This window comes from Triticum aestivum, chromosome 2A (assembly GCF_018294505.1).
Source record: "Triticum aestivum cultivar Chinese Spring chromosome 2A, IWGSC CS RefSeq v2.1, whole genome shotgun sequence".
Taxonomy (NCBI): domain Eukaryota; kingdom Viridiplantae; phylum Streptophyta; class Magnoliopsida; order Poales; family Poaceae; genus Triticum; species Triticum aestivum.
The window spans coordinates 692,498,422-692,525,283 of NC_057797.1; the positions used below are offsets into that span (position 1 = coordinate 692,498,422).

General features: G+C 47.0%; 2 protein-coding genes across 4 annotated transcripts; one reads left to right on the top strand and one right to left on the bottom strand.

Annotated features, from left to right (window-relative positions):
- Positions 1 to 7,454: 7,454 nt before the first annotated feature.
- LOC123190285 (putative glucose-6-phosphate 1-epimerase) lies at positions 7,455 to 14,244 on the top strand. 2 transcript variants are annotated; one of them, XM_044602897.1, is made up of 9 exons: positions 7,455 to 7,758; positions 9,336 to 9,410; positions 9,809 to 9,865; positions 9,954 to 10,114; positions 10,215 to 10,355; positions 11,984 to 12,086; positions 12,162 to 12,261; positions 12,360 to 12,599; positions 13,768 to 14,244. In XM_044602897.1, the coding sequence occupies exons 1-8, from the start codon at positions 7,627 to 7,629 to the stop codon at positions 12,569 to 12,571; spliced, it is 981 nt and encodes a 326-aa protein (XP_044458832.1). In that variant the 5' UTR covers positions 7,455 to 7,626; the 3' UTR covers positions 12,572 to 12,599; positions 13,768 to 14,244. The 2 variants fall into 2 exon arrangements, with proteins under 2 accessions (XP_044458832.1, XP_044458833.1); XM_044602898.1 differs by having other exon boundaries at positions 13,840 to 14,244.
- A 793-nt stretch (positions 14,245 to 15,037) lies between these two features.
- LOC123190283 (E3 ubiquitin-protein ligase RLIM) lies at positions 15,038 to 18,322 on the bottom strand. 2 transcript variants are annotated; one of them, XM_044602896.1, is made up of 6 exons: positions 18,081 to 18,297; positions 17,062 to 17,160; positions 15,938 to 16,722; positions 15,769 to 15,840; positions 15,508 to 15,654; positions 15,038 to 15,406 (listed from the first exon to the last, which is right to left on the bottom strand). In XM_044602896.1, exons 3-6 carry the CDS (start codon positions 16,691 to 16,693, stop codon positions 15,272 to 15,274), a joined length of 1,110 nt encoding a protein of 369 aa, XP_044458831.1. In that variant the 5' UTR covers positions 16,694 to 16,722; positions 17,062 to 17,160; positions 18,081 to 18,297; the 3' UTR covers positions 15,038 to 15,271. The 2 variants fall into 2 exon arrangements, with proteins under 2 accessions (XP_044458831.1, XP_044458830.1); XM_044602895.1 differs by lacking the exon at positions 17,062 to 17,160 and having other exon boundaries at positions 18,081 to 18,322.
- Positions 18,323 to 26,862: the final 8,540 nt, after the last annotated feature.

Sequence of the window (26,862 nt, forward strand, 5' to 3'; positions counted from 1 at the left end):
GGCCTCGGCGCCCTTGAAAAGCACCTTCCAGGCATCTTCGTACGTTGTGTCGAAGAGCCTACTTAGAGTTCGGTGTTGCACCGGGTCGAACTCCCACAGGTTGAAAGCCCGTTGTTGACATGGGAGGATCCGGCGGATGAGCATAACCTGGACTACGTTGACAAGTTTGAGCTTCTTGTCCACCAGGGTTTGGACGCATGTTTGGAGTCTGATCAGCTCTCCTTCTTTACCCCACGACAAGCCCATCTCTTTCCAGGAGGTGAGCCGCGTAGGGGGTCCAGCTCGGAACTCGGGGGCTGCGACCCATTCAGGGTCGCGCGGCTCGGTGATGTAAAACCACCCCGATTGCCACCCCTTTAGGGACTCCATGAAGGAGCCCTCGGGCCATAGGGCATTGGGCATCTTGCCCACCATGGCGCCTCCGCACTCTGCCTGAGTGCCGCGCACCACCTTTGGCTTGACATTGAATGTCTTGAGCCATAGGCCGAAATGGGGGCGGATGCAGAAGAAAGCCTCGCACACGACGATAAACGCCGAGATGTTGAGGACAAAATTCGGGGCCAGATCGTGGAAATCCAGGCCATAGTAGAACATGAGCCCCCGGACAAAGGGTGGAGAGGGCCCAGTCCGCGGAGGAAATGGGGGAGGAACACCACCCTCTCATGGGGCCTAGGGGTGGGGATGAGCTGCCCCTCTTCGGGAAGCCGGTGCGCAATGTCGCTAGACAAGTATCTGGCCTTCCTCGGTCTTTTGATGTGTCCCTCCGTGACGGAGGAGACCATCCACTTGCCTCCCGCTCCGGACATGGCTGGAGAAGGTTGAGGTGGGGTGTGCGGACTTGGGCGCTGGAGCTCGAGTGCGCGGAAATGGATAGGCAAAGGAGGAAGAAGGCGTGGATGAAAAGGTGGATCCTTATCCCCTTATATGGGCAGACGCGACTATGCGCCCTCACCAGCCTGGTAAAACTCGCTTATCTCCCAAGCGCCGCAGTCAATGGCGCGGTTGGGTTACCCACACCCGTATTGATGAGAATCCCGGAATAAGGGGACACGATCTCTGCTTTAACAAGACATGCCAAGGAAACCGCCTCGCTAAACGCGCTGAGGTGGGAAAGTAAAACGATTAGAATAAAGACTTGGCATATTAGATTTGTGTAAATGTTATTCTCTCTATGGCAATATGTGGAAACTTATTTTGCAAAGCCGGACACTACCTTTGTGTTCAAAATCTTCTATGAAGTACTTGGAGGAGGAACCCGCCTTGCAATGCCGAAGACAATCTGCGCACCGGACTCGTCGTCATTGAAGCTTGGTTCAGGGGGTACTGAGGGAGTCCTGGATTAGGTGGTGTCCGGGTGGCCGGACTCCTGGACTATGAAGATACAAGATTGAAGACTTCGTCCCGTGTCTGGAAGGGACTTTCCTTGGCGTGGAAGGCAAGCTTGGCGATACGGATATGTAGATCTCCTACCATTGTAACCGACTCTGTGTAACCCTAGCCCTCTCCGGTGTCTATATAAACCGGAGAGTTTTAGTCCGTAGGACGAACAACAATCATACCATAGGCTAGCTTCTAGGGTTTAGCCTCTCTGATCTCGTGGTAGATCTACTCTTGTACTACCTATATCATCAATATTAATCAAGCAGGACGTAGGGTTTTACCTCCATCAAGAGGGCCCGAACCTGGGTAAAACTTCGTGTCCCCTGCCTCATGTTACCATCCGACCTAGACGCACAGTTCAGGACCCCCTACCCGAGATCTGCCGGTTTTGACACCGACAAAGATCTTTATCGGTCAAACCGCATAACAACATACGTTGTTCCCTTTGTCATCGGTATGTTACTTGCCCGAGATTCGATCGTCAGTATCTCAATACCTAGTTCAATCTCGTTACCGGCAAGTCTCTTTACTCGTTTCGTAATACATCATCTTGCAACTAACTTATTAGTTGCATTGCTTGCAAGGCTTAAGTGATGTGTATTACCGAGAGGGCCCAGAGATACCTCTCCGACAATCGGAGCGACAAATCCTAATCTCCAAATACGCCAACCCAACATGTACCTTTGGAGACACCTGTAGAGCACCTTTATAATCGCCCAGTTATGTTGTGATGTTTGGTAGCACACAAAGTGTTCCTCCGGTAAACGGGAGTTGCATAATCTCATAGTCATAGGAACATGTATAAGTCATGAAGAAAGCAATGGCAACATACTAAACAATCGGGTGCTAAGCTAATGGAATGGGTCATGTCAATCACATCATTCTCCTAATGATGTGATCCCGTTAATCAAATGACAACTCATGTCTATGGTTAGGAAACATAACCATCTTTGATCAACGAGCTAGTCAAGTAGAGGCATACTAGTGACACTCTGTTTGTCTATGTATTCACACATGTATTATGTTTCCGGTTAATACAATTCTAGCATGAATAATAAATATTTATCATGATATAAGGAAATAAATAATAACTTTATTATTGCCTCTAGGGCATATTTCCTTCACATGGGCCTTAGTGGAGAGAGAGGGCCGGCCAGGACAGGCCGCGCGCCCCCTCCCCCTCTGGTCCGAATTTGACTAGGGAAGGGGGGCCCCTTTCCTTTTCCCTCTTCCTCTTCCTTTCCCCCTCCTAGTAGTAGGAAAGGGGAGTCCTACTCCTACTAGGAGGCGGACTCCTCCTCTCCTGGCGCGCCCCAAGGGCCGGCCGGCCTCCCCCTTGCTCCTTTATATACGGGGGTAGGGGGCACCCTAGAACACACTAGTTGATTGTTTCCAGCCGTGTGCGGTGCCCCCTCCACCATAATCCACCTCGGTCATATCGTAGCGGTGCTTAGGCGAAGCCCTATTCCGGTAGCATCATCATCACGGTCATCACGCCGTCGTGCTGACGAAGCTCTCCCTCGACACTCTGCTGGATCATGAGTTCGTGGCATGTCACCGAGCTAAACGTGTGCAAATCGCGGAGGTGCCGTACTTTCAGTACTAGGATCGGTCAATCGTGAAGACGTACGACTACATCAACCGCGTTGTCATAACGCTTCCGCTTACGGTCTACGAGGGTACGTAGACAACACTCTCCCTTCTCGTTGCTATGCATCACCATGATCTTGCGTGTGCATAGAATTTTTTTTGAAATTACTACGTTCCCCAACAATGAGAACAAAGTGTGGACTTGGTTGACTTGCCCGATGATCGGCAAGCCATAGAGAATAAATGGATCTTCAAGAAAAAGACTGACGCTGACGGTAATATTACTGTCTATAAAGCTCAACTTGTTGCGAAAGGTTTTCGAAAAGTTCAAGGAGTTGACTATGATGAGACCTTCTCACGTGTAGCGATGCTTGAGTCCGTCTAAATCATGTTAGCAATTGCCGCATTTTATGATTATGAAATTTGGCAAATGGCTGTCAAAACTGTATTCCTTAATGGATATCTTAAAGAAGAGTTATATATGATGCAACTGGAAGGTTTTGTCGATCCAAAAGGTGCTAACAAAGTGTGCAAGCTCCAGCGATCTATTTATGGACTGGTGCAAGCATCTCAGAGTTGGAATATACGCTTTGATAGTGTGATCAAAGCATATGGTTTTATACAGACTTTTGGAGAAGCCTGTATTTACAAGAAAGTGAGTGGGAGCTCTGTAGCATTTCTGATATTATATGTGGATGACTAAGCCTCTCTCACAAGCAAAACATGATCAACACCAAGACTCCATGGGTATTAGAATCATTACTGTGTAATCTAGATTATTGACTCCAGTGCAAGTGGGAGATTGAAGGAAATATGCCCTAGACGCAATAATAAAGTTATTATTTATATTTCCTTATATCATGATAAATGTTTATTATTCATGCTAAAATTGTATTAACCGGAAACTTAGTACATGTGTGAATACATAGACAAACAGAATGTCCCTAGTATGCCTCTACTTGACTAACTCGTTAATCAAAGATGGTTAAGTTTCCTAGCCATGGACAAGTGTTGTCATTTGATGAACGGGATCACACCATTAGAGAATAATGTGATGGACAAGACCCATCCGTTAGCTTAGCACTATGATCGTTTAGTTTATTGCTGTTGCTTTCTTCATGACTTATACATGTTCCTATGACTGTGAGATTATGCAACTCCCGAATACCGGAGGAACACTTTGTGTGCTATCAAACATCACAACGTAACTGGGTGATTATAAAGATGCTCTACAGGTGTCTCCTATGGTGTTTGTTGAGTTGGCATAGATCGAGATTAGGATTTGTCACTCCGTGTATCGGAGAGGTATCTCTGGGCCCTCTCGATAATGCACATCACTATGAGCCTTGCAAGCAATGTGACTAATGGATTAGTCACGGGTTGATGCATTATGGAACGAGTAAAGAGACTTTCCGGTGAAGAGATTGAACTAGGTATGATGATACCGATGATCGAATCTCGGGCAAGTAACATACCGATGACAAAGGGAACAATGTATGTTGTTATGCGGTTTGACCGATAAAGATATTCGTAGAATATATAGGAACCAATATGAGAATCCAGGTTCCGTATTGGTTATTGACCGGAGATGTGTCTCGGTCATGTCTACATAGTTCTCGAACCCGTAGGGTCCGGACGCTTAACGTTCGATGACGATATGTATTATGAGTTATGTGATTTGATGTACGAAGGTTGTTCGGAGTTCCGGATGTGATTACGGACACGACGAGGAGTCTTGAAATGGTCGAGACATAAAGATTGATATATTGGACCATGTTATTCGGACACCGGAAGTGTTCCGGATAGTTTCGAATAAAACGGAGTGCCGGAGGGTTACTGGAACCCCCCGGGAAGTTATGGGCCTTAGTGAGACTTAGGGGAGAGATAGGGACGTAGTTAGGAGGTGGCGCGCCCCCAAGGGGAGTCCGAATAGGACAAGGGGAGGGGGGCGCGACCCCTCTTTCCCTCTCCTTCCTTCTTCTCCTAGTTGGGGCGCGCCTTAGGGGCCGGCCAGCCCTCCCCTCATCTCTCCTTTATATACGGGGGAGGGGGGCACCCCATAGACACACAAGTTGATCTTTAGCTGTGTGCGGTGCCCCCCTTCACAGTTTTCCATCTCGGTCATATTGTCGTAGTGCTTAGGCGAAGCTCTGCGTCGGTAACTTCATCATCACCGTCAACACGCCGTCGTGCTGACGGAACTCACCCTTGGCCTCAGCTGGATCAAGAGTACGAGGTACGTCACCGAGCTGAACATGTGTAGATCACGGAGGTGCCGTGCGTTCGGTACTTGATCGGTTGGATCGCGAAGACGTTCAACTACATCAACCGCGTTACTTAACGCTTCCGCTTTCGGTCTATGAGGGTATGTAGACACACTCTCCCCTCTCATTGCTATGCATCTCCTAGATAGATCTTGCGTGATCGTAGGATTTTTTTTGAAATAATGCGTTTCCCAACAACGACAAGTTTTGATAAATGGGATGGGAAAGAATTTCAGAGTTGGGGGCGTGAGTGATCAGTCCTGTGACAATGATAAATAGATAGGGAGATAACGGTCGCCTTGGTGTAGTCCCCTACGACATCAAGAAGGATGGCAGAGTTGCTAGAAGTATTAAGATTTTCAATCCAATTGCACCAAGTGAAGGGGGAACTCTTTGTTGAATTATGGATGGGCTTAGGCCCATATAAGACAATAATACCTGGTTAATCTCTAAGGCCCATGTGTGTGCATGACAAGTGGTGGGAAGTGTGGGAAGTTTAATACCATACTGCTATAGTAAGAAGAGTGAGACCTCTTTATAAGGGCCGCTCCACCACTTGCTATTGGGAGCTTGGGAATAGGAGTTGTACACGCGCGCTCCTCCGCCGCCGCCTGCCTCGCCACGCCTCTACACGATGCGCGCGCGCCGCGGGTTGCGGGAATGAGCCGAGCCAAAGCTTTTTTTGCCGGTCGGAAATGGTTAATTAATCTCGAATTAATTAACGAGATGCTTACGAAAGTGCCACTGTCCGAGACGTTGGACCGTGGGCTATTCGCGGACTCGGTCGTGGGCATGAGCCCAGGCCCATCTACCCGACGACCTACATAAGAAGGCGCTGGCCAGTGGTGTGAACCCTAACTCAGTTCACTCATTCCTCTCTCGCACAACCCTAGCCGTCATCTACTGTTCCTCTCACTGTGTTGCTTCTGGCGATCCCATCCCGACGACCGCGTGCACGGTTGGTCGGGAGAGCAGGTGCCTCCTGAACCCTGCCGTTCGAGATCCTGCCCGGGAGAACGGCAATAAGGTTTTTGGGGAGCGTCTCGATGCGACTGCTCCCGATCCGTCCCCGTCTTCGTTCGCCTCTGCTTCCACTACTTCCTCTACATCGACTCCATGGCTGACGACGAAGTCACCAAGAAGAAGGCCTTGGCTGATGCCGAGGCCGCTGCTGCCGCCGCCGTGTTGGCTTGGCCAACCGGAGGGTATAACTCGTTCATCCCCTTTCTGTTCGTACATGTGTTGGCCGTATATATGATGTTTATAGATGTTTCGGTTCTATATATTGTACGTACTCATATGCTTAGGTATTGATATGAGATGCATACCTTATTTGCCATGTTTACTGTTTACTCGCGGATTAGATTAGTCAGAAAAATGCTAATATTTCCAACACTCTTGGCACACATGATTCTAGAGAGAGGGGCCCAAGAGACTGAATAAAAAAAGTTGGAAGTCAAGTTTTAGAGCAATGGTCGTGTTCTTCGTGCATGGGAGGTTCCTAAACATGAGCTCCAATCTCGTATTCAATTTCCTTTAAGAAGTCCAGGACAACACAAGTGTTTCTCTCCACTCATCGAAATAATTTGCGGTGATTTAGTGTGGGCTTTGAGGGAGTCCACTGCCTTAGAAGAACATTGTATCGAACTTGCCAAGGCCTTTACTCTAATCAGAAGATGTATAATGCAAAGTGTTTAGAAAAATAGATCGAACTTTTATTTAAGCAACGATAGAGATAAACACCGGTGCGTAAAGAATTGTTTATTTTACTAAACATTGCTCATGCGAGAACTGAGCGTAACTTAGCTGGTTTGGTTTCTTGTGGTGGTACTATAAGAAACCCACTGTCCTTAAAATTTACTAGTCAACCAAGACTTGGCACTAGTGCTCGGAATTTACCAGTAAAATTCATGCGTTTTCATTTTCCGCGCGATCTTTGAGACAAGAGTGTCAATTTCTGAGGATTTTTGTATGCTTCTACTGTCTTTGGATTCCTGCGTTCCAAACATGCTATAATTCAGTTGGCGACGGCGACCATAAACATCCATCCATGGACAAATCTTGCCATGGATGACACCGAGGCTTGACCGGACGCGCCAGCGAAGCCGATGACGCACGCACTCCTGTAGGCCCTTCCGCCCAGTCAGCCACGCGACCCACACGGCCAGGACAGGCCACACCACACCACTAGAACAGACCCACTCTCTTCTTCCTCTTCTTCCTCCTCACTCCGGCTATAAATACTCGCCGTCACACTTTGGATTCCTCTCTCTCTTCTCCACACTCCACTATCTCCATCCCCTTCCACTCGCTCTCTCCCTCCCTCTCTCTCTCCGCCAGGGGGAAAGGCAAAGGAAAAAGGAAGGCGCGGGAGGCCAGCCGGTGGTGGGGAATGGCCGGCGCGTCCTCGCCGCCCCCGACGCCCAAGTCGCCCAAGCTGCAGCCGCCGCTCCTCGAGCGCGCCAAGGGCCCCTCCGGCCTCGACAAGATCGTGCTCCGCGACCCGCGCGGGTTCACCGCCGAGGTACGCGGCCGCCTCTCCCCCCTCCCCCTCCCCTCCCGCTCCCCCGCCCGTTTCCAGCCGATTCGGAGCGCATTCCCCGCGGATCCGCCGCGGGGCTCGCCGGCGCGCGCGCGTTCTCAGGGAGGGCAGGGCCGCCGGTTTCAGAATCACAGGCGTCCGGGGCGCGCGATTTTCGGGCGGATTTCGTGGCTCCGCCGGCCCATCAATCCGAGGCGCATTATGTCGTACCGCGCTCCGATAGGGTTTAATTGTTAGCGTCTCCTTCTACCTTTCCCCTTTTGATCAGAGGAATTCGCGGTGCCATTTCGCCGTCCTCCCGTCAGTCAAACGCGGTTTAATCCTCCAGGAGCACCGTTGCAATCAGATTTCGCGAGTTGTCTCAAACCAAAATACTTTCGCGTGCGCGCAAATCCTGTGAAAAATCAAAGCCAAGAGACGCGGCTGCGGCCATACGTCCCTGTAGCATTCACAGCTTGGTAGCTGGACTGGGTAAGATGTGATGGTGATAACCGATAGGACACAAGTTTTACGCAGACAATCATCTTTAATTCTTTATCACGCTCGGGGACCCAGCGGAAAAGACGCACCGACTATGCTACCGCTCGAAAGCGAGAGGGGACTAAGTAGGTTTACCCCCCTAACGTTTCCAGGATCGGATGGCTAATCCCCTGTCCGCTGGCGTTTGGTCCCATATATGCGTGTCATGGCCCTTTTTTAGGGGGAGGTGCTATCCTACCAATCCTCCTTTTTTAATGACAAGTTGTGGGAGCCACAGGGCTGTGGGTTCCTGATTGTGGCTCTGGCGTGTTAGGCCGATCGAGCGAGCTGCATACCAAATTTAACTTTGATTGATGTGTTACTTTCGGTGTACTTGTCAGCTTGTGCCAGCTGCTTAGCATGACAGGGTCCTGCTCGCCCGATGCACTAAGCTATGGGAGGTGTGTTTGAACTTGTGAGCTTAGCTATGCTAAAGACAACTTTAGAATTACAAGATGAACTTGAGTATGTGTTGCTCTGTTTCCCGGCCATGCATTATTGGAATGGAGGGCCTGGCAGACAACCTAAGGCATCTAATTTCTTGTGGCTTATTGAAACTGTAAGATCGAAGAAGGTGAGATTTGATCGCATTAAAATTCCACCATATGCCATTTATAAGTATATATCAGTGCCAACTGGCAACTAAAACGTGTTTGTGGTCTGTGGAGCTATTGTTACAATGACGGCAGTGCCCTTGTTAGATGAATGAGTTGTGCCCTGGTTAGCATTTTACCCAGATGTTTGGGTTAATCCTTCTTTTTACTCTTGTCACGGCTATACTTAAATTTTGTCAGGCAAGAAGGTTCTAAACTTCTGTTTGGTGTGATGCTTGCATACGAGTAGGACTCGGAGCATCCATTTTGAATTCTCCTGCATTATTGATGCCTAACCTTTCCACCCTTGCTCTGCCAAATCTCAAGAATTATCCGTACTGCAAAATAAATATTTATGGCCTGGTCCCTACGTGTATTATTGCCAATTATCATCACCTTTTTAGACGCAGACCAGTCCTGCTAATCAATTGTCTTGTCTTTTGCTAGGTCCGTCTATATGGAGGGCAAGTTACCTCTTGGAAGAATGAGCAGGGGGATGAGTTACTTTTTGTAAGCAGCAAGGTACAGAGCAATTCATGAGGTCATGGATGACCTCATTGCCCAAGTCATTACTTTGTTGTATCGATAAACTTCTATTGGATGCATTGACACATCCCTGTCATCCTTGTCCCACTAATTAATTTTGTTGTTTGTCCCCATTTGACCACAAGCCTAACACGTTCTGATCAAGTTTCCTTTTGAGCATGACCACAAACAACTGCCTCATCTTGGCCCGTATTGGCAATTCTGGCCATGTTAGATGTTACATTTGTTTTGCACCATTGGAAGTTTAACCCCATTAATTATGAAGTTTCACACTGTAATACCGGCACATATTACTTAATATTTTGATTATCTACGTGTTACTGCAGTAATTATAGCATCTCTGAACTGTATTTTCAAAATACAATCCCTTTCAGGCAGTTTTCAAGTCTCCAGGAGCAATTCGTGGTGGCATACCCATCTGCTTTCCCCAGGTATGACAGCTTCATCAATATTTACTTCCATAAATTCATTGTAATGTTTTGCCTTCTCTGGTCATCCAAACGAACTATATAAATGCAGTTTGGAACACATGGAAATCTTGAAAAACATGGATTTGCAAGGAACCGGCTATGGCTCGTTGATGATAATCCTCCACCACTCCCAGTAAACAGCGGTATTAAAACTTATGCAGATCTCATTCTGAAGCCTTCTGAAGAAGATCTCAAGATCTGGCCTCACAGGTCCGTGATCAACCATCCAGAGATCATGTTTCCTTCCTTCTCTTCATGTCGCCAATTCTGATTCTGCTCCTCATGTCTTTGGACAAACTATGGCTTGCAGATTTGAATTCCGGTTAAGAGTTGCTCTTGGACCCAAAGGAGATTTGTTTCTTACTTCCCGAATTAGAAACACCAACACTGATGGAAAACCTTTCTCATTTACATTTGCATATCATACATACTTCTCCGTGTCTGACATAAGGTGCGTCTATGCTTTGCAATTTCTTTTCCTCCCTTTTCTCAGTTTTTTTCCTCCCTGGATATTTCAAGCTCAAACTTCTCCAAGGGTTTAGAATTGCAACAGTGAAATCATGTTAGTGTAAAGCTGTCCAGACATCCAGTGGTATATGTGCTTGGGTTTACTCGGCAATGGTGCACCACCAGACACAGATCCACCTTTCAAGAGGCTTATATACATGGTATTTGTGTCATTGGTACCGAGCCAACTACCAAGAGTCTAAGACCAGTAGTTCCATTAAAAAATGGAGCAGATGTACAAATAGGCTGGTTTCCTACCCTGGTTTCATATTGTTAATACCATGGTACAGGCTCATGTATGTGATAGTTGCGGTGCTTGTATTAAACCAAGGCTGGTAAATTCAGCACATTTTCTTGGAGCAGATGCGAAACTCTGCTGCTTTAGTTCTGATTCTCATATTGTTAGTGCCGGCATATGAACAACTTTTCAAAATATTGGTCTTGCTTTTATTGGTTAGTGCCAGCAGTATGACAGTAGAGAAAAGGGGGTTCAGGTTCTTCCTTTTTCCTCTGCTGGTGAACATATTCAAGTAATTATTAAATTATCGCAGATAAATAAACGTATGCTTGGGTGTTAAGTTGTTTCCTTTCGTTGGGATTGAGTCAATGGATAAGGGCAAAATTGTTACCTATCCTGGCTTGTTAGAATACTGCATCCTCATGCTTAGATAGTGGACACTGTGGAACAGGGTTTCTAAAGTTTTGCTTGAGTTTGCCCATTGATAATTCTGTAACCCAGAGTGCTTATCTCAGTTAGGACAGTGCATATTAAAACTGAACTGAACCAGGTTTTTGCGGTTTTAGATTTTTTGGTACAGTATCAATATCCGGTACCGTTTTAGCCTTGGGTTAGTTCGGAGGAATTGGTAGATACTGAAAACCAAAGTTCCAGGACCACAGAAGTGTCTCGCTTCCGTTTTCCACCTTTCTGTGGCACACATGGATCACGTGGCAGCACCATAGCAGCAGTTAGCAGATTGGACTTGTGTACTATTATTAAGTAAACTAGCAAGGGCTGTACGCTGTAGCGACTCAACTTGCACTTGTCAGCTTGTGTGATGCACGGTGCCGCTGTAGCCTCTAGTCTAGCCTGTAGCTTGTAGGCTTGTTATTGCGTGTGTGACTGATCGGCACATGGTCTACGCTTTGCCACGTGATCACTTGAGAATGCTGATCAGTCTGAGTATCCCGGCGTTGACTATTCAATCCACATTGCGCATAACAAGCTTGAAATGTTCGGATATACGAACAGAAGTAAAATATGGTGGCTTTATTATTAAATTCTGGTCAACTTCGGTTAGTTTGGTATTTACCAAAACCTACCAAAATAATTTGGTATTTACTGAAACTGTAATTTATTTACCAAACGAACTGACTGAATTAACCGAATGCTCAGGACTAATCTCAGTGCAAAAACAGTTGCTGCTGTGAGTAAAAACTAATGATGATTTCCAATGCACATTTGGTGATAACATTGAGCAATTTTAGTTTTACTTTTTGTAGCTTCCCTGTTCCAATGCATCATAATTGAAAACTTTATTATGTGCTTACTGAAACTGCAAAATTCCTTAGCGAAGTACGTATTGAAGGGCTGGAAACAATGGACTACTTTGACAACCTGAAGGGAAAAGAGCGATTCACAGAGCAGGGGGATGCTCTTGTGTTTGAATCAGAGGTAAGTAAGCCACTTCAATGTTACATATGATTATATGAAGCTACAGCTGCTGACTTGTAAAACTTTGCTGTGAAGATTGATAAAGTATATCTGGACACACCACCAAAAATTGCAATTATTGATCATGAGAAGAAAAGAACATTTGTGCTTAGGAAAGATGGGCTTCCAGATGCTGGTAAGTTAATTTGGCAGTGAAAACTGTACCTATCTGTGTCAATTCTTATTTAACTTACTACAAAATCCATACTTCCGTTATCATTTTGCCCTTTGTAGTTGTATGGAACCCATGGGAGAGGAGGTCAAAAACCATTCTTGATTTTGGTGATGAAGAATATAAGCACATGTTGTGTGTGGAGCCTGCAGCTGTTGAGAAGCCCATTACCTTGAAGCCTGGTGAAGAGTGGAAAGGAAGGTTGGAGCTCTCAGCTGTTCCTTCCAGTTACTATAGTGGTCAGTTAGATCCAGACAAGGTTCTTCATGGTTGAAAATCCTCACTTGGTTCATCTCGTACAGGTAATGTTAAACCCTAGATTTGCAACTGTTTGGGTGGCTAGTTGGAAACATGGAAATACATTTCTTAAATAATGCTGCCGTAACTGTATGGACACAGAGATTATTAGTAAAAGGAAGTTAACTTTGAGAATTCTGCATCATTTACAATTAACTTTCTTTGTGTTCTTGGAATAGTTGGTTTAGGAATGTGTTGATGCCTAAAGGTTCTAGTTTAGACTAAAAAAACAGTAAAGTTTTGATTTCAACACTGGGGCTATGTCTTTGAGCCCTCTTTTCTTTGCCAAACCCACACTCTAACGAAATGCATGGTGATTGTTAGTGTTTGGGGTGAGAGGGGCTACAAACTAAACTATCAAAGCACGTGCGCAGTAAGCGCAGTGAGTTTTTTTAGATGGAGTATGACTATTCCATTGTACTGATAAGCCAGGAAAATCTCCTGCCATCAAAATGGGTTACAAAGTCTGGGAAAAGATAAATCCACTGCATGGTGATCATCCCCAAGAGCAGAACCTTTCTTTGTCAGCTCATGCCCTAGGCAGTCTGTATTGGCTGTGAAGCAGTCGGACAGGTAGCTAATTGCATATGACACTAGGTATAAGCCTCATGGTTACAAGTCACAGCCAGAAGCCCCAAAACTTATCATCAGCTGGTCCACCAAAGTTTGGACAGCAGTACAACTTCAGTACACCCATACTTTGACAGATAAGGCATAAAAAGAAATCTATGTAGAAATATAATAGGACCAAAATATTCCCATTAATAAATACCACACACTCCCCTAAAACACACACACACACAAATAATGAGGTATAAAGAATAGGAGGGCGTGAAAAGTCGTGGGAAATTTCACCTCATGGTTGGAAACATAAGTACTACTGTTTGGAATTAGAGATGGTATATCCATAATATCTGAGTAGCTGTCAATAATAATAACAATATCCGACTAGGAGGCCATTCGGTACCTCTCCGCTCCTAACTCCGCTGCGGAGCGGAGCGGCACTCAGTGCAATTTTGGCGAGCGGCCAGATGGCTGCTCTGCCCGCTCCGCTCCCTGGCGAAGGAGCAGACTATTGCCGAACACAGCCTAGTTCTAGATATGCATTTCTGATGTGCGCATGTCTGCTGCTGCTTTTTTTGTTTTTAACTTGTGGCTCATCGATTTCCTCAGGAACACTTCATGGCACTTTATATTACCTGGTGCTTTGTCTGTCCGGTGTTGATGCTATGTGGACTTTCCCAGGGGCTCTCATTTCCTTGTCGTCTCCACCTCCATATGTTCATTCCTTTATATATAGAAGGAGGCGAGCACCGGAATAACGAAACCTCCCCAGCGGCTCAATCTCGGAACCTGTCTTCGGTGAACTCAGTTCAGTGTTCAGTCGCAGCAAGAAAGAAGCGAATAATAGCATTCCGTAGTTTAGGGTTGCCTCCTGGCCCTGGACAATGGGTGGTTTGTTGTACTTCTGCATCGGGCTAGGAAATCTACTACCAATTGTTATCAGACTATTGTCTGTACTCCTCTAAGATCTGTACATATGCTATCTTAGGAACTTCCTGGTGTGAGATAAGTTAAGGAGCACAATTTATCATGTGCTGCTGGTAATGCAAGTGTGTTCTAAACCTTAATAACAAGTGGATTCTCTTATTACCTTGTCAATTTACTTATACTCGTCAGAATCCATTCAGTCTGCGCGGTCATATTATTCTGCATTTCGAGGAGAACAAAAATGATGTAGGATTCGAGGCGTACGTCGGCTGCTGTCTAAATCCTAGTGACCTGAGGTTCTTATGGAAAGAGGAGCCCTTGTCGTAGAGAAAGCAGAGATTCCCGGCCAAGTTGCAACTGCTCCCACCCCATTTGCCCACATATATATCGTGTGATCTGATCCAGTCGCTCGTCAAACATGACAGGAACCTCCAAATAAAGAGGGGAGAAGGGAACACAAAGGCGTCTCTCGCAAGTAGACATCTTCCCCGTCAACGTCTGTATTCGTATAGATGAGGTTTGTGTACGTCTCCAACCACTTTACACATTTTATTTCGAAACTGATAGCACCTTGTGTGTGTGTGTGGATAGGATAATGTATGTATAGTCTGTGAGCGTACACGGCAAGAAGAATAGCTTCCCCACCAAGTTCAATCCTAGGATTCATGCCTATCTTCTCCTGCCCACTAGGGTTCCAACATAAGATCAGACCGGGGTGTTCGTAAACTAAAATAAATAGTACTCCCTCTGTAAACTAATATAAGAGCGTTTAGATTACTAAAGTAGTGATCTAAACGCTCTTATATTTGTTTACGGAGGGAGTATTTGTCATTTTTTTAAAGTCTGACTGCAGATGCTCGTTATTAACCACCCGGCACCCTTTGAAGAGATTTTTACTGACTAAAAAGGTGGGTATGTATATACATCACAAATAAAGAGCACACACTGAATATTGACAAGAGAAACCACTGAGCAAGTGAAATTTCCCACCATCTAACCAAGAGTTTATTTCCTGTTCCCTTTTTCTTTGTTCACTGAACCTTGTGAACTGAAGGAAGCCAAGAAGTCTTGAAGGCACAAACAAATGTTTCATTCTAGAGAGTAGAAAAAAGAATACAAATCTTGTGTCTAGACATTTCAGGAGAATCTGTTTACACTAAACAAGCAGGGGCTGCTAGTGCTAGTGCTAGACGGTCTTGGCGGCGACGGATTTGCAGATGGGGCACCAGTTCTTCTGCCGGAGCCAGTGCTGTATGCAGGTGATGTGGTAGTAGTGCTTACACGCCATGTTCCCCACCTCCTCACCACCAGAGTACTCCTCCTGGAAACAAAATTACATCACAAGCGTCAGATCACACACGAATCCTGAAAGTTTAGTTTAGCAGTAGTGACACTGAAACTCTGCATATATATGAACTTTACCTGGCATATGCTGCATTTTCTGTCACAGTCTTGGTGTGTCTCTGGGGCTGTGGGCGTGTACAGGCTTCGTTTCAGGCACTTGTACAACGCGTCCTCTGAAAGCCCGGTGTTCACCGTGCCGATCCGGTCACCCAATGCGAGCAATTCCTGCAGAATGAAGTGTCAGATATATGATGATCCAAAGAACAGGCAGAAGCAATGCATCCCAAATGTGCCAACAAGAGGAAAGTTTGGATGGAGAACAAGTGATCATGATCGTACCTCGTAGGACATGCCGTCGATGTCCATCCTCATCGCCCGGTGCCGATCGCTGAGCATGAAGTAGTTCTCCAGCTGCAGCATAATTTCATGGTTCAGATAACATTGTTTGTAAAATTCTCCGAGTTTTTGGGATGACCATGATGCAGTGAGTGACAGAGTGTGCCATTACCTCTTCGCTGCCTTCGACGTCGAAGCGCCAGTACCCGCTGGAGTCCTCGGCGCCATCCTGCAGAGACGACCCTCCCTGGAGACTACCCCTGTACCTTGCTAGGAACCCAGAGATGAACCCTTCGGTAGGCGCCTGCTCCCTTGCTGCCCGCTGCCCAACCATCACTGGGTCACCTGAATTCCCCCTGGCACCACCACCACCGGTGTCCCTTCTAGGCGCCCTGCGACTACCTCCTGCGTTTTCGCCTTCGTCTGCCTTCCTTATCCGGGACACAGCACGGCGCATGGGCTTCGACGCCGCTGATGACCGGGTGGCGCCACCGCCAGAAGAACTGGCACTGAATCCACCAGACGATGACGATGGGCTGCTCATTTCCCTGGCCAGCGACCGCTTCCTTGACGCGTTCACCCTGTCCTTGAGGCGTGCCAGCAGGTCACGGCCGGCACCGGGAGTCGCCGCCTCTCCTGTGCCGTTGTCGGTTTCGCTACAGGGCTCTGCTGGATTGCTGCTTCCCTCTGGAGGTTTCCTGACAGGTTGTGACCTCCGGGGGGTTGGTGCTGCTTCCTTGGCTGCTGGTTCCCTGTGGCTGTGCATTGGCCGGCCTTTGTCTGCCGAATGCCGGGCGCCGTTGCAGCCATTGCGCGAGCAGCAAGCGCCGGCCTTGCGGCGGGACCTGTCCTCCCTGAAGAGAAGGATGGATCCCCCCTTGGTGAAGAGGAGGCCGCCGACCGTCCGTCGCCCCATGTGTTCATCCATGCTAATTAATTAGAAATGATCACCTGAGACTGAAAATCAGATATGTTTGTTAGAACAGATTCAACTGTCAGTTGAGTCGATTCTCCACCTAGAAAAGAAAGATTCTGAACATATAGGAATGGTGAAGTGTCCTACTCCATGACACTGTCAAGTCTCATGTGCAATGAGAGATGACACAGATACTGTTCGTACGGTTCAGCAGCAAAGTCGCGTAATAAGGGGCATATGACTAATAACTGAAAAAGCGTACGGAACCAACATGAACACGTACTATATAACTAATTTTTTTTGTTTCAGTTAGGTGTGGTGGCCCTCCCTCCATGTAGGCCTGCCTATAACAGAAATTTCTTAGGCAGACAGACACTTACATGAGCTGTATTGGCTAGGTGCCACCTGGTTTTCAAAGGCAGGTGTGTTTTCACCGTACCAAGGCGACTTTTCACCCTAAGGCAAGCAAACCACCTTCCCTGTGCCTCGACCAAATGAAGATGTTAACAGTTCATTCAGAAGAAGAAGAAGAAGAAAAAAGATGAAGATATTAACTGCAACGCGCTCCCTTCACGTTAAAACCATCTCCTTCTCTTTTTATCCTGAATCAAAGCTACTCCCTCCGTTCCAAAATAGATGACCCAACTTTATACTAACTTTAGCACAAAATTGGGTCATCTATTTTGGAACAGAGGGAGTAGTATGTAGGAGTATCGGTTTTTCTGTGAGGTCAAATCGCTAATACCCAGCCTAGCACGTCACAGAGGTGGCGGCGGTGGTGGTACTGGTGCTACTGTATCTGAACCGAAAGGTGTACTGGTTCCACCCCTCCTTTCGGGAATCGGACGAAAGGGGAGGCAGTTGACGCGTACGGGCTACACAAAACGCAACACTTGGTGCCATGGCATGGCACTCCCCTACCACAGGATAGTTGAAACAGTATCGACGCCGGCCTTGGTCCATCCGAAGGAAGGGAGAAGGAAAAAAAAAGGTAGGAAATCGTTGGGTTCCAGAGCATCCAGGCAAAGCAACCGGCTGGAGGAGCAGGCGGGGAGGGAGAGGAAGAAATCAATCAGGAAGAGACCCGGACCTCCCTTCCATGGCGCCTCAATCACAGGAGGCGACAATCCAAGGTCGATCAACATCAAAACGAAAAGAGAGGAGAGACTTAATCGAATAATCCGTTTGATCGATCGCCTTCTCCTCCCTCGTGGATGAATGAATCCAAGAGATGAATGAACCGCACATACATACATACATACATACATACATAGACCGGTTCTTCAGAATACAGGGGGAAATTTATCCAGAGATGGAAGGCTAACATGATCGAACGCAGCGTATGAGCAGATTACGGGAGGAGGAGGAGGAGGATACGGGGAGGCAAGAGGCAACCAACCTTCCTTCCTTCCTTGTGCAGCCCGCCTTCCCCTGTTGGGGCTCCCCTCCAATGAACCGGGCCGGGACCGAGACCGGATTAAATTCCTCGAGGGAGAGGGGAGAGAGTGGGGGAGGGAGGGAGGGAGCCGGGGGTGAGAAGAACCAGTGGAGTTCTTATATATAGATGCCGAGAAGCCACACACGCACATGAAGAGAGAAGAGAAGGGCGAGCGGGGAGAAGCTTGAACCGAAGGGCAACGCAACAGAGACCGGGGAAGAGGAAGGAAGGCGGCCGTGGCGGGGGCGGGGCAGCGGGCGTGCGACCCACGTCGGATCCGATCCGGGCCGTCGGATGGGGCGGGAGAGTAGGATCGGACGGGTCAAGCGATCGAGGGAGAGATGCCCGCCGCGGGGCCCGCTCCAACGGAACGAGCCCCACCACCCGATCTGCCCTGCCGGACTGCCTGCCACCGGGGCTGACGCGTGGGCCCGCCGCGCCGGCCCCCGCGATTTTCGCGGGCCGGATCCCGGCGTTTCCTGCGCTGGTTTGGTATATACTCTCTCGTTTTGGAGCGCAAATTAATTACCTGCGCATCTCCTCTGCTAAGATTTTTTTTCTTGTTGCCGGATATCTCCTGCTAACATTTTTTTCTTTCGGATTTTCTCCTGCTATAAGATTAACAGTAGATTTCCCTGAAGCAATCGCTCGTTGAGATCCGTCTTTTATTTCGTGGGGATTTGCAGAAATCCATTTGGACAATCGAATGATTCAACAAGATTTCAGTGTTCTAAATGGGATTGAGGTGTGTGTGCTGTGAAATGATACCTGAGGCTAAAAAGAGTGTGCATGCACGGTGTGGTCAGCATGCTAGTTAAGCTATACTAGAAGCCTTTTTCTCAAACAAGTAAATAAATTAAGCTATGGAGGCGTGCCACATGGGAGAAATATGCATGCGTTCGTTTTGGGGTGGTGTGTCCCATCTCCCATGTTGGCAAAACGGAAATTTGTTGAGCTAGCTACTAACTTTTTCTGTGGTGCCGATCACTTGCATGATGATGATAAACTACTAGTTATTTGTTTAGGACGAGCCAAACCAACTTGGCCGAGGCTGTAAAGTGTAAAGCACCACGTCCATGCCATGCATGCTTAATCTTTCTTCTCGGTACAACTAGCCACTTTTATCCCTCTGTTTTCTTATCACCAAAATCATGGTGTGGAAAGGCAATCCGATCGTATTTGCTCGCTGAAATTCGTACAAATCCGACACGACCTATCGTATCAGTACCGCCAACCGGAGGATGACAACAACTGAGCTTTCACTTGGACGCACGCATCACCCATACTATTATGTAATAAACTGACCCTAAGTACGTACTTATCTGCAAAAGATATTCTGATCCTGATCGCGCAAGCGATCGATGTGGCCCGAATCTTCCAGGAAATAAGCCGATAACTAATTTAACCGGCGGTCGCTGGATTCTCCAGATGGAGGTTGCTAGGAGCAGGGAAAGGATCGGGACCTTTTTCGTGTCAAGTTGTTTGTGGCTCACGGCTCACTCTGACTTACACGGCACAAATTCATTTACAGATCGTTCTCATATATCTACGGGTGGAGTACGTGGCTTTGCGTACATGACTGCGTAGAGTTAATAGGTTTCCAACTTCAGAAAAGGTACTAGGAACAAATAATTTATTAATTAGTAGTATTACTTTTATTGGAACTGCCTAAATTTAGAGTCAAAATGGCGAGTGATAATCTCGCCGCATATCCCTCCCAAGATAATGATCTCGCTGTCATGAATACATCAGTGCGCAAGGACGCAAAGAACTGGTCAATACATTTTTTTGGGTACTTCTGAAAAGAAAAGGGTCTGAAAACAGGGGAGAACGTACTGTTTGAGCAAAATCAGGATGTGTACATGCATGACATGTAATGGTTCTCCGCTTTATCTTTTGTTTGGTGCAAGCTACTTCCTCCTTATTAAAAAGTTGAATATGTTCGTGCATGTATGTGTGCGTATGGCTGGCTTGGAGTTGGGGTTGGAGTGAACCGTGCCACTAGCACCATTAGTGCGATGATGATGTGGTGCAGTGCGTGCAGGCCGGCCGCCGGAAAGAAAAGAAAGGCGACCCGGCCGGGGGGAAAGGTGGCCGGCAGTTGACGTACGGGGGCTGCTGGCCGGTACCCTAATCTAACCCCTCTGCCTTTTCCATGTTGGTTTGCCTTTGTGGGCAGCTGAGTTGACATGAAGGTAGGCAGGTGAGGTGAGTAAACATATGGGGTCGCGATAATACGGGAGATATCAGCTCATCAGTAGATGACACGCGTGGCATGCGTGTGTGCTCTGAGCTGGTCAAACGGCGGCGGCGTGATGGGACGGTTTTAGGGCGTGAGCAAGCACCATTTGCAGGAGATTCTTCTACTTTCGTTTCAAGTCTCACGGCGGCTACATGGGTCAACTCAAGGGAATGGAAAAATCGGGCACCCAGCTGCTGCTGTTGTTGCTGGAATAGGCCGGGAAAGTGGCTTGATTCGGAGATCTAACCATGTGTGTTAGACAACGCTAATTTGTTTCGGGAGAAACTTCTAATTTATTCATCAACCGTCATGATGTAGAGAACACAAGAAGTATGGTGCAAGGGAACGTGCCACGCACCCCCCAAAAAAACCGTGCACAATACGAGCCCAACAACACTATGGCGCTACAAGTAACGGTCTTCTCATGACTAACGATTAGCAAAGCGGTAGTAGAGGAAGAAGCAAAGCGGTAGTAGAGGAAGAAGGTGATGCTCACCGATTTCCATATCTAGCTTATACCTCCCGACGGTGGGATGCCCCGGGGTAGGTCTATGATACAGATTTGGACCAGCAAGCTCAACGGCCTAGTCGTCACTCGTCAGCAGGAAAATCATTTGGTTGGGCCGGACCGGTAAAGCCTATCCGACCGAACACCATGAAGCCTATTCGGTTAACCACTGTAACATCCATTCGACTAGACCAGGACATGCTCAATCGAGACGAACGTTACCCACAACATCATCAAGACAATGACATGGTAACTCTACCCGCAGCTGCCATCATTTTATGGCCGTTATTACATCAGGGCTCTCTCAACCCATGTAACTCCACCTTCTCACCGTAGTACATAAGGTGAAAAGGGTGTGAGACATAGACATGTTCACTCAAGTTTACAGGCTAGACAAATTCTTTGTAATCACTCGGCTCACACAAGAGAGAACACATCCAAGCAGAAGTAAGGTGTTGCCATAGAATAGGGGGCTGAATCTGGGTAAAACCTCCACTGTGTGAAAGCTCGTACCTAAATCTTTCGTGTGATGGTACACACAATCTTCTCTGCCCTAAGCCACCCGCCGATGACTGGAGATGATTCCTTCTCGACCATCACTCTAGCTTTCACACACTAGAGTCATGTGCTTGCAGTCTTCACGGTAGTTGGCGCGCACAGTTGGCGCCAACCATGGGACCTCCGAGCCCATTGTACTATGATGACTCACAAGTACAAGAGATCAACTGTAGTCCTTTTGATAAGTAAGATTGTTGAACCCAACGAGGAGCAGAAGAAATCAATAAATGATTTTCAGCAAGGTATTTTGTGCAAGTGTTGTAAAGTAGTAGTAGCAGCGAATAGTTTGATTGTAATATAATTTGTAGCAATTAACAAGTAACCAAAGTAACGAAGTGCAGCAATGTGGTTCAATCCTTTTATTGCAAAGGACAAGCCGAAACTACTTCTTATAATGAGCAAAGCATTCTCGACAACACATGACAATTTTGTCTAGTCATGTTCATCAATATTCATTGGTCCCCATTCACTACTTTGATAAGTTGGTATATGGGTGGACCGGTGCTAGGGTGTTCTTACTTGAACAGACAATCCACTTATGATTACCCCCTCTCGCAAGCATCCGCAACTATGAAAGAAGAGTTAAGATAAATTTAAGCATAGCATGAAACATATGGATCCAAAACAGCTCCTTACGGAATAGCGCATAAACTAGGGTTTAAACTTCTATCACTCTCGCAACCCATCATCTCCTTAGTAATACGACACCGCTTTCTCATAGGCCCAAGCATGGTAATGTGTCGTGTAGTCGACGTTCACACTGTAGGGAAACGTTGCATGGAAAACAAAAAAAATTCTACGCACACGCAATGATCTATCCATGGAGATGCATAGCAACGAGGGGGGGGGGAGGGGGACTGTGTCTACGTACCCTCGTAGACAGAGACGGACCACGAAAAAAATTAAGGTGGGGCGAAGTCTCACTAGAATTTTTTATGCGAATCAAAGGAGTCAATACACATTAACAATGCTCACTACAAACCAATAACCAAATACAATAAAAATTAGACACAGGCAATGGCAGTGCCCTACTCTCCTTATGAAAATCTTTCTTAATTTTACCAAGATCAATACTTTTGAAGATCTCTCGCTCAATGTAACACACCATCAAGTCATTAAGCCAGCCATCAGACATCTTGCTGTGCAACTCAGTCTTGATGATTTTCATTGATGAGAAGACTCTTTTAACTGTTGCCGTCGCTACCGGGAGTAACAATGCCAACTCAATGAGACGATAAACAACGGGAAACATAACATGCTTTCAAGTTCAACCATCTTTTTAGCTAGGCTTGCAATATCATGACAAGCTCTAAAGTCTTCAATTCTTCTCATATGGATAATGAATAGCTCTAGGTTATCAACTATATGGTCACGTTCATAATCTGAGAAATCCTCATGATAAATCTCTGTGAGTCTAGCAAGCTTATTCACATTGAATTTAAGGCTTCAAGCTGCTGTTAAAATTTGCTACAAATCTGCTTTAAGCTACTGTTAAAATATCATCCATTCGGTCATTACAAATCTACAATCTGCTTGAAGCTACAACTACTGTTAAATTTGCTATAAAAATTCAGAAAAGTTCAAAAATTACCTCCTACCCTTTCCTTTCTTTTCCATCTTCTTGCAATCTGGCCAGAATTGCGCCGGAGTCAGAAGTGGCCGGACTACCAGACCGCTGTTGCCGCCGCCGCTAGGCGCCTAGGCCCCGGCTTGCGCCACCGCTTGCGCCGCCGTCGCTTGCTCCCGCGGTGCCGCCGTCCTAGGCAGTCGCCGCCACCGCAGCCGCCGCTCCTACCTCCTGGGCTCCTGGTGACCTGGCCAGCCGCCGCCGCCGCTCGCTAGGGTTGCCACGTAGCGTCGTGTCGAAAGGTCGAGTACTGGTCGAGACAGAGAAAAACCTACGCTCGAACCTGGCCAGGCCAGCCGTGACGCGTCGTTTCATGGCTGTCTCGGCCCATCAAACCACTGGCCGCGTTGGCCCATAAGAACGAGTGAATGACGATGCAGCCTTTTCTATTAGCGATCGATGGACAAGGCAGCCTCTGTATCGATGCATACATATTTTTTTTTTCAAAATTAAGGTATGGCAGGCGCCATACCCTGCCCATCGGGGAGGTCCGCCAGTGCGCGTAGACCGTAAGCGGAAGCGTTTCTCAGCGCGGTTGGTGTAGTTGAACTTCTTCGCGCTTCAACCGATCAAGTACCAAACGCATGGCACCTCTGCGTTCTGCACACGTTTAGCTCGATGACGTCCCTCGCCTTCTTGATCCAGCAACACGTCGAGGTAGTAGATGAGTTCCGTCAGCACGACGACATCGTGACGGTGATGGTGAAGTGATCCTCGCAGGGCTTTGCCTAAGCACTACAGAGATATGACCGTGGGAGTAAACGGTGAAGGGGGCACCGCACACGACTAACAATTGTCTGGGGTGTGCTAGGGGGCGCCCCCCACATATATATAGGTGGGAGGGAGAGGGGAGAGGCCAGGAGGCGCCCCAAGTAGGACCGAATCCTACTTGGGTTCCTCCTAGGCCAGCGCCCCCTTCCTTATTTACTGGAGGAGGGAGGAAAGAGGAGGGAGGAGGGAAGGACGGGGGAGGCCAAATCCCCCCTTTCCTTCTCCCTTCCCCTCTTTCCTTCTCCTCTGGTTCAGCCCATATGAGGAAATAGGAGGGAGGAGAGAATATGTTCTTTTGTACAACTCTTGTTTCAGATCCTTTGCAGGAAAACTACTCTTCAAATGGGAAGGAACGTATATTATCGAAGAAGTATACCGCTCTGGAGCTATCAAAATAAATAATGCCGAAGGTTGTCAATGGGCAAAGAATCAAACACTACATCTCAGGTACGCCTATTAATGTTGAAAATAATATTGTCCAAACTATTACACCGAGGAACACGTAAAGGAAACCTTCCGGAACACTCCAGAATCGTGAAAAATAGGAGGTACATGATACGGTAAGTAAACGGACTCCGAAAAGTCTGCAAAAATATTTTTTGTCAGTTTTGAAATATTACAAAAATTAGGAAAATAATAAACAACCCAGAAGGCAACCGGGAGCGCACAAGACACCAGTGTTGGGGAACACAGTATTTAAAAAAAAATTCCTACGATCACGCAAGATCTATCTAGGAGATGCATAGCAACAAGAGGGGAGAGTGTGTCCATGTACCCTCGTAGACCGAAAGCGGAAGCGTTTAGTAATGCGGTTGATGTAGTCGAACGTCTTCGCGGTTAACCGATCCTAGCATCGAACATACGACACCTCCGTGTTCAGCACACGTTCAGCTTGATGATGTCCCTCGAGCTCCTGATCCAGTTGAGGACGAGGGAGATTTTCGTCAGCACGACGACTTGTTGACAATGATGATGAAGTTACCAGCGCAGGGCTTCGCCTAAGCACTACAACGATATGACCGAGGTGTGTAACTGTGGAGGGTGGCACCGCACATGGCTAAGAGAAGACTTGGTCTTCGGGGTGCCCCCTACCCACGTATATAAAGGAGGGAGGTAGAGAGGCTGCCCCCCTAGGGGCGCGCCAAGAGTATGGAGTTCTACTAGGACTTCCAAGTCCTAGCAGGAATCCTTTCCCTTTTTGGAGTAGGAGAGAAGGAAAGAGGGAAAGAGAGAGGGAGTAGGAAAAGGCAAGGGGGCGCCGCCCCCTTCCCCTAGTCCAATTCGGACCAATGGGGGGGGGCTACCTCCCCTTGGCATGCCTCCTCTTTTCCCGTATGGCCCAATAAGGCCCATTACTTCTCCCGGTGAATTCCCGTAACTCCTCGGTACTTTGAAAACACCCGAATCACTTGGAACCTTTCCGATGTCCGAATATAGCCTTCCAATATATGAATATTTACATCTCGACCATTTCGAGACTCCTCCTCATGTCTGTGATCTTATCCAGGACTCCGAACAAACCTCGGTCATCAAATCACATAACTCATAATACAAATCGTCATGGAACGTTAAGCGTGCAGACCCTACGGGTTCAAGAACTATGTAGACATGATCGAGACATATCTCCGGTCAATAATCAATAGCGGAACCTGGATGCTCATATTGGCTCCTACATATTCTACGAAGATCTTTATCGGTCAAACCGCATAACAACATACGTTGTTCCCTTTGTCATCAGTATGTTACTTGCCCGAGATTCGATCGTCGGTATCCACATACCTAGTTCAATCTCTTTACCGGCAAGTCTCTTTACTCGTTCCATAATGTATCATCCCGTAACTAACTCATTAGTCACATTGCTTGCAAGGCTTATAGTGATGTGCATTACCGAGAGGGCCTAGAGATACCTCTCCGATACACGGAGTGACAAATCCTAATCTCGATCTATGCCAACTCAACAAACACCTTCAGACACCTGTAGAGCATCTTTATAATCACCTAGTTACATTGTGACGTTTGATAGCACACAAGGTGTTCTTCCGGTATTCGGGAGTTGCATAATCTCATAGTCATAGGAACATGTATAAGTCATGAAGAAAGCAATAGCAATAAACTAAACGATCATAGTGCTAAGCTAATTGATGGATCTAGTCCATCACATCATTCTCTAATGATGTGATCCCGTTCATCAAATGACAACACATGTCTATGGTTAGAAAACTTAACCATCTTTGATTAATGAGCTAGTCTAGTAGAGGCATACTAGGGACACTATGTTTGTCTATGTATTCACACATCTACTAAGTTTCCGGTTAATACAATTCTAGCATGAATAATAAAAATTTATCATGATATAAGGAAATATAAATAACAACTTTATTATTGCCTCTAGGGCATATTTCCTTCAGTTGAGGCGCGCCTGGCTTGCCTGGCACGCCCAGGTGGGTTGTGCCCACCTTGGGTACCTTCCGGACTTCGCTTTTCCCCCCGCTTGCTTGTTTCCCAAGATAACAAATCTTTATATACATCCCGAACCTATTGACAACCGTATCATAGAGAAATCTTCTGTTCTTCTTTCTTGCTGCTTTTCTAGTAGATCTAAAAATATGTCATCTCAAGACTCAGAGGTTGAGAGCTATGTTGCTAATTATATTGCAAACCCTCAGGCGCATCGTGGTGGGTTGTGCCCTCCTCGGCCCACCTCCATTGCCACTCTTCTGGTATATAAGTCATTTTGACCTAGAAAAAATGAGGAGAGGACTTTAGGGATGGAGCGCCACCGTCTTGAGGCGGAACTTGGGCATGAGCACTTTTGCCCTCCAATGGAGCGATTCCGCCTAGGGAACTTCCCTCCCAAAGGGGGAAATCATCATCACTGTCATCACCAACAACCCTCTCATCTTTGGGAGGGCAATCTCCATCAAAATCTTCAACAACACCGTCTCCTCTCAAACCCTAGTTCATATCTTGTGTTCAATCTTTGTACCGGAACCTCAAATTGGTACTTGTAGGTGACTACTAGTGTTGATTACATCTT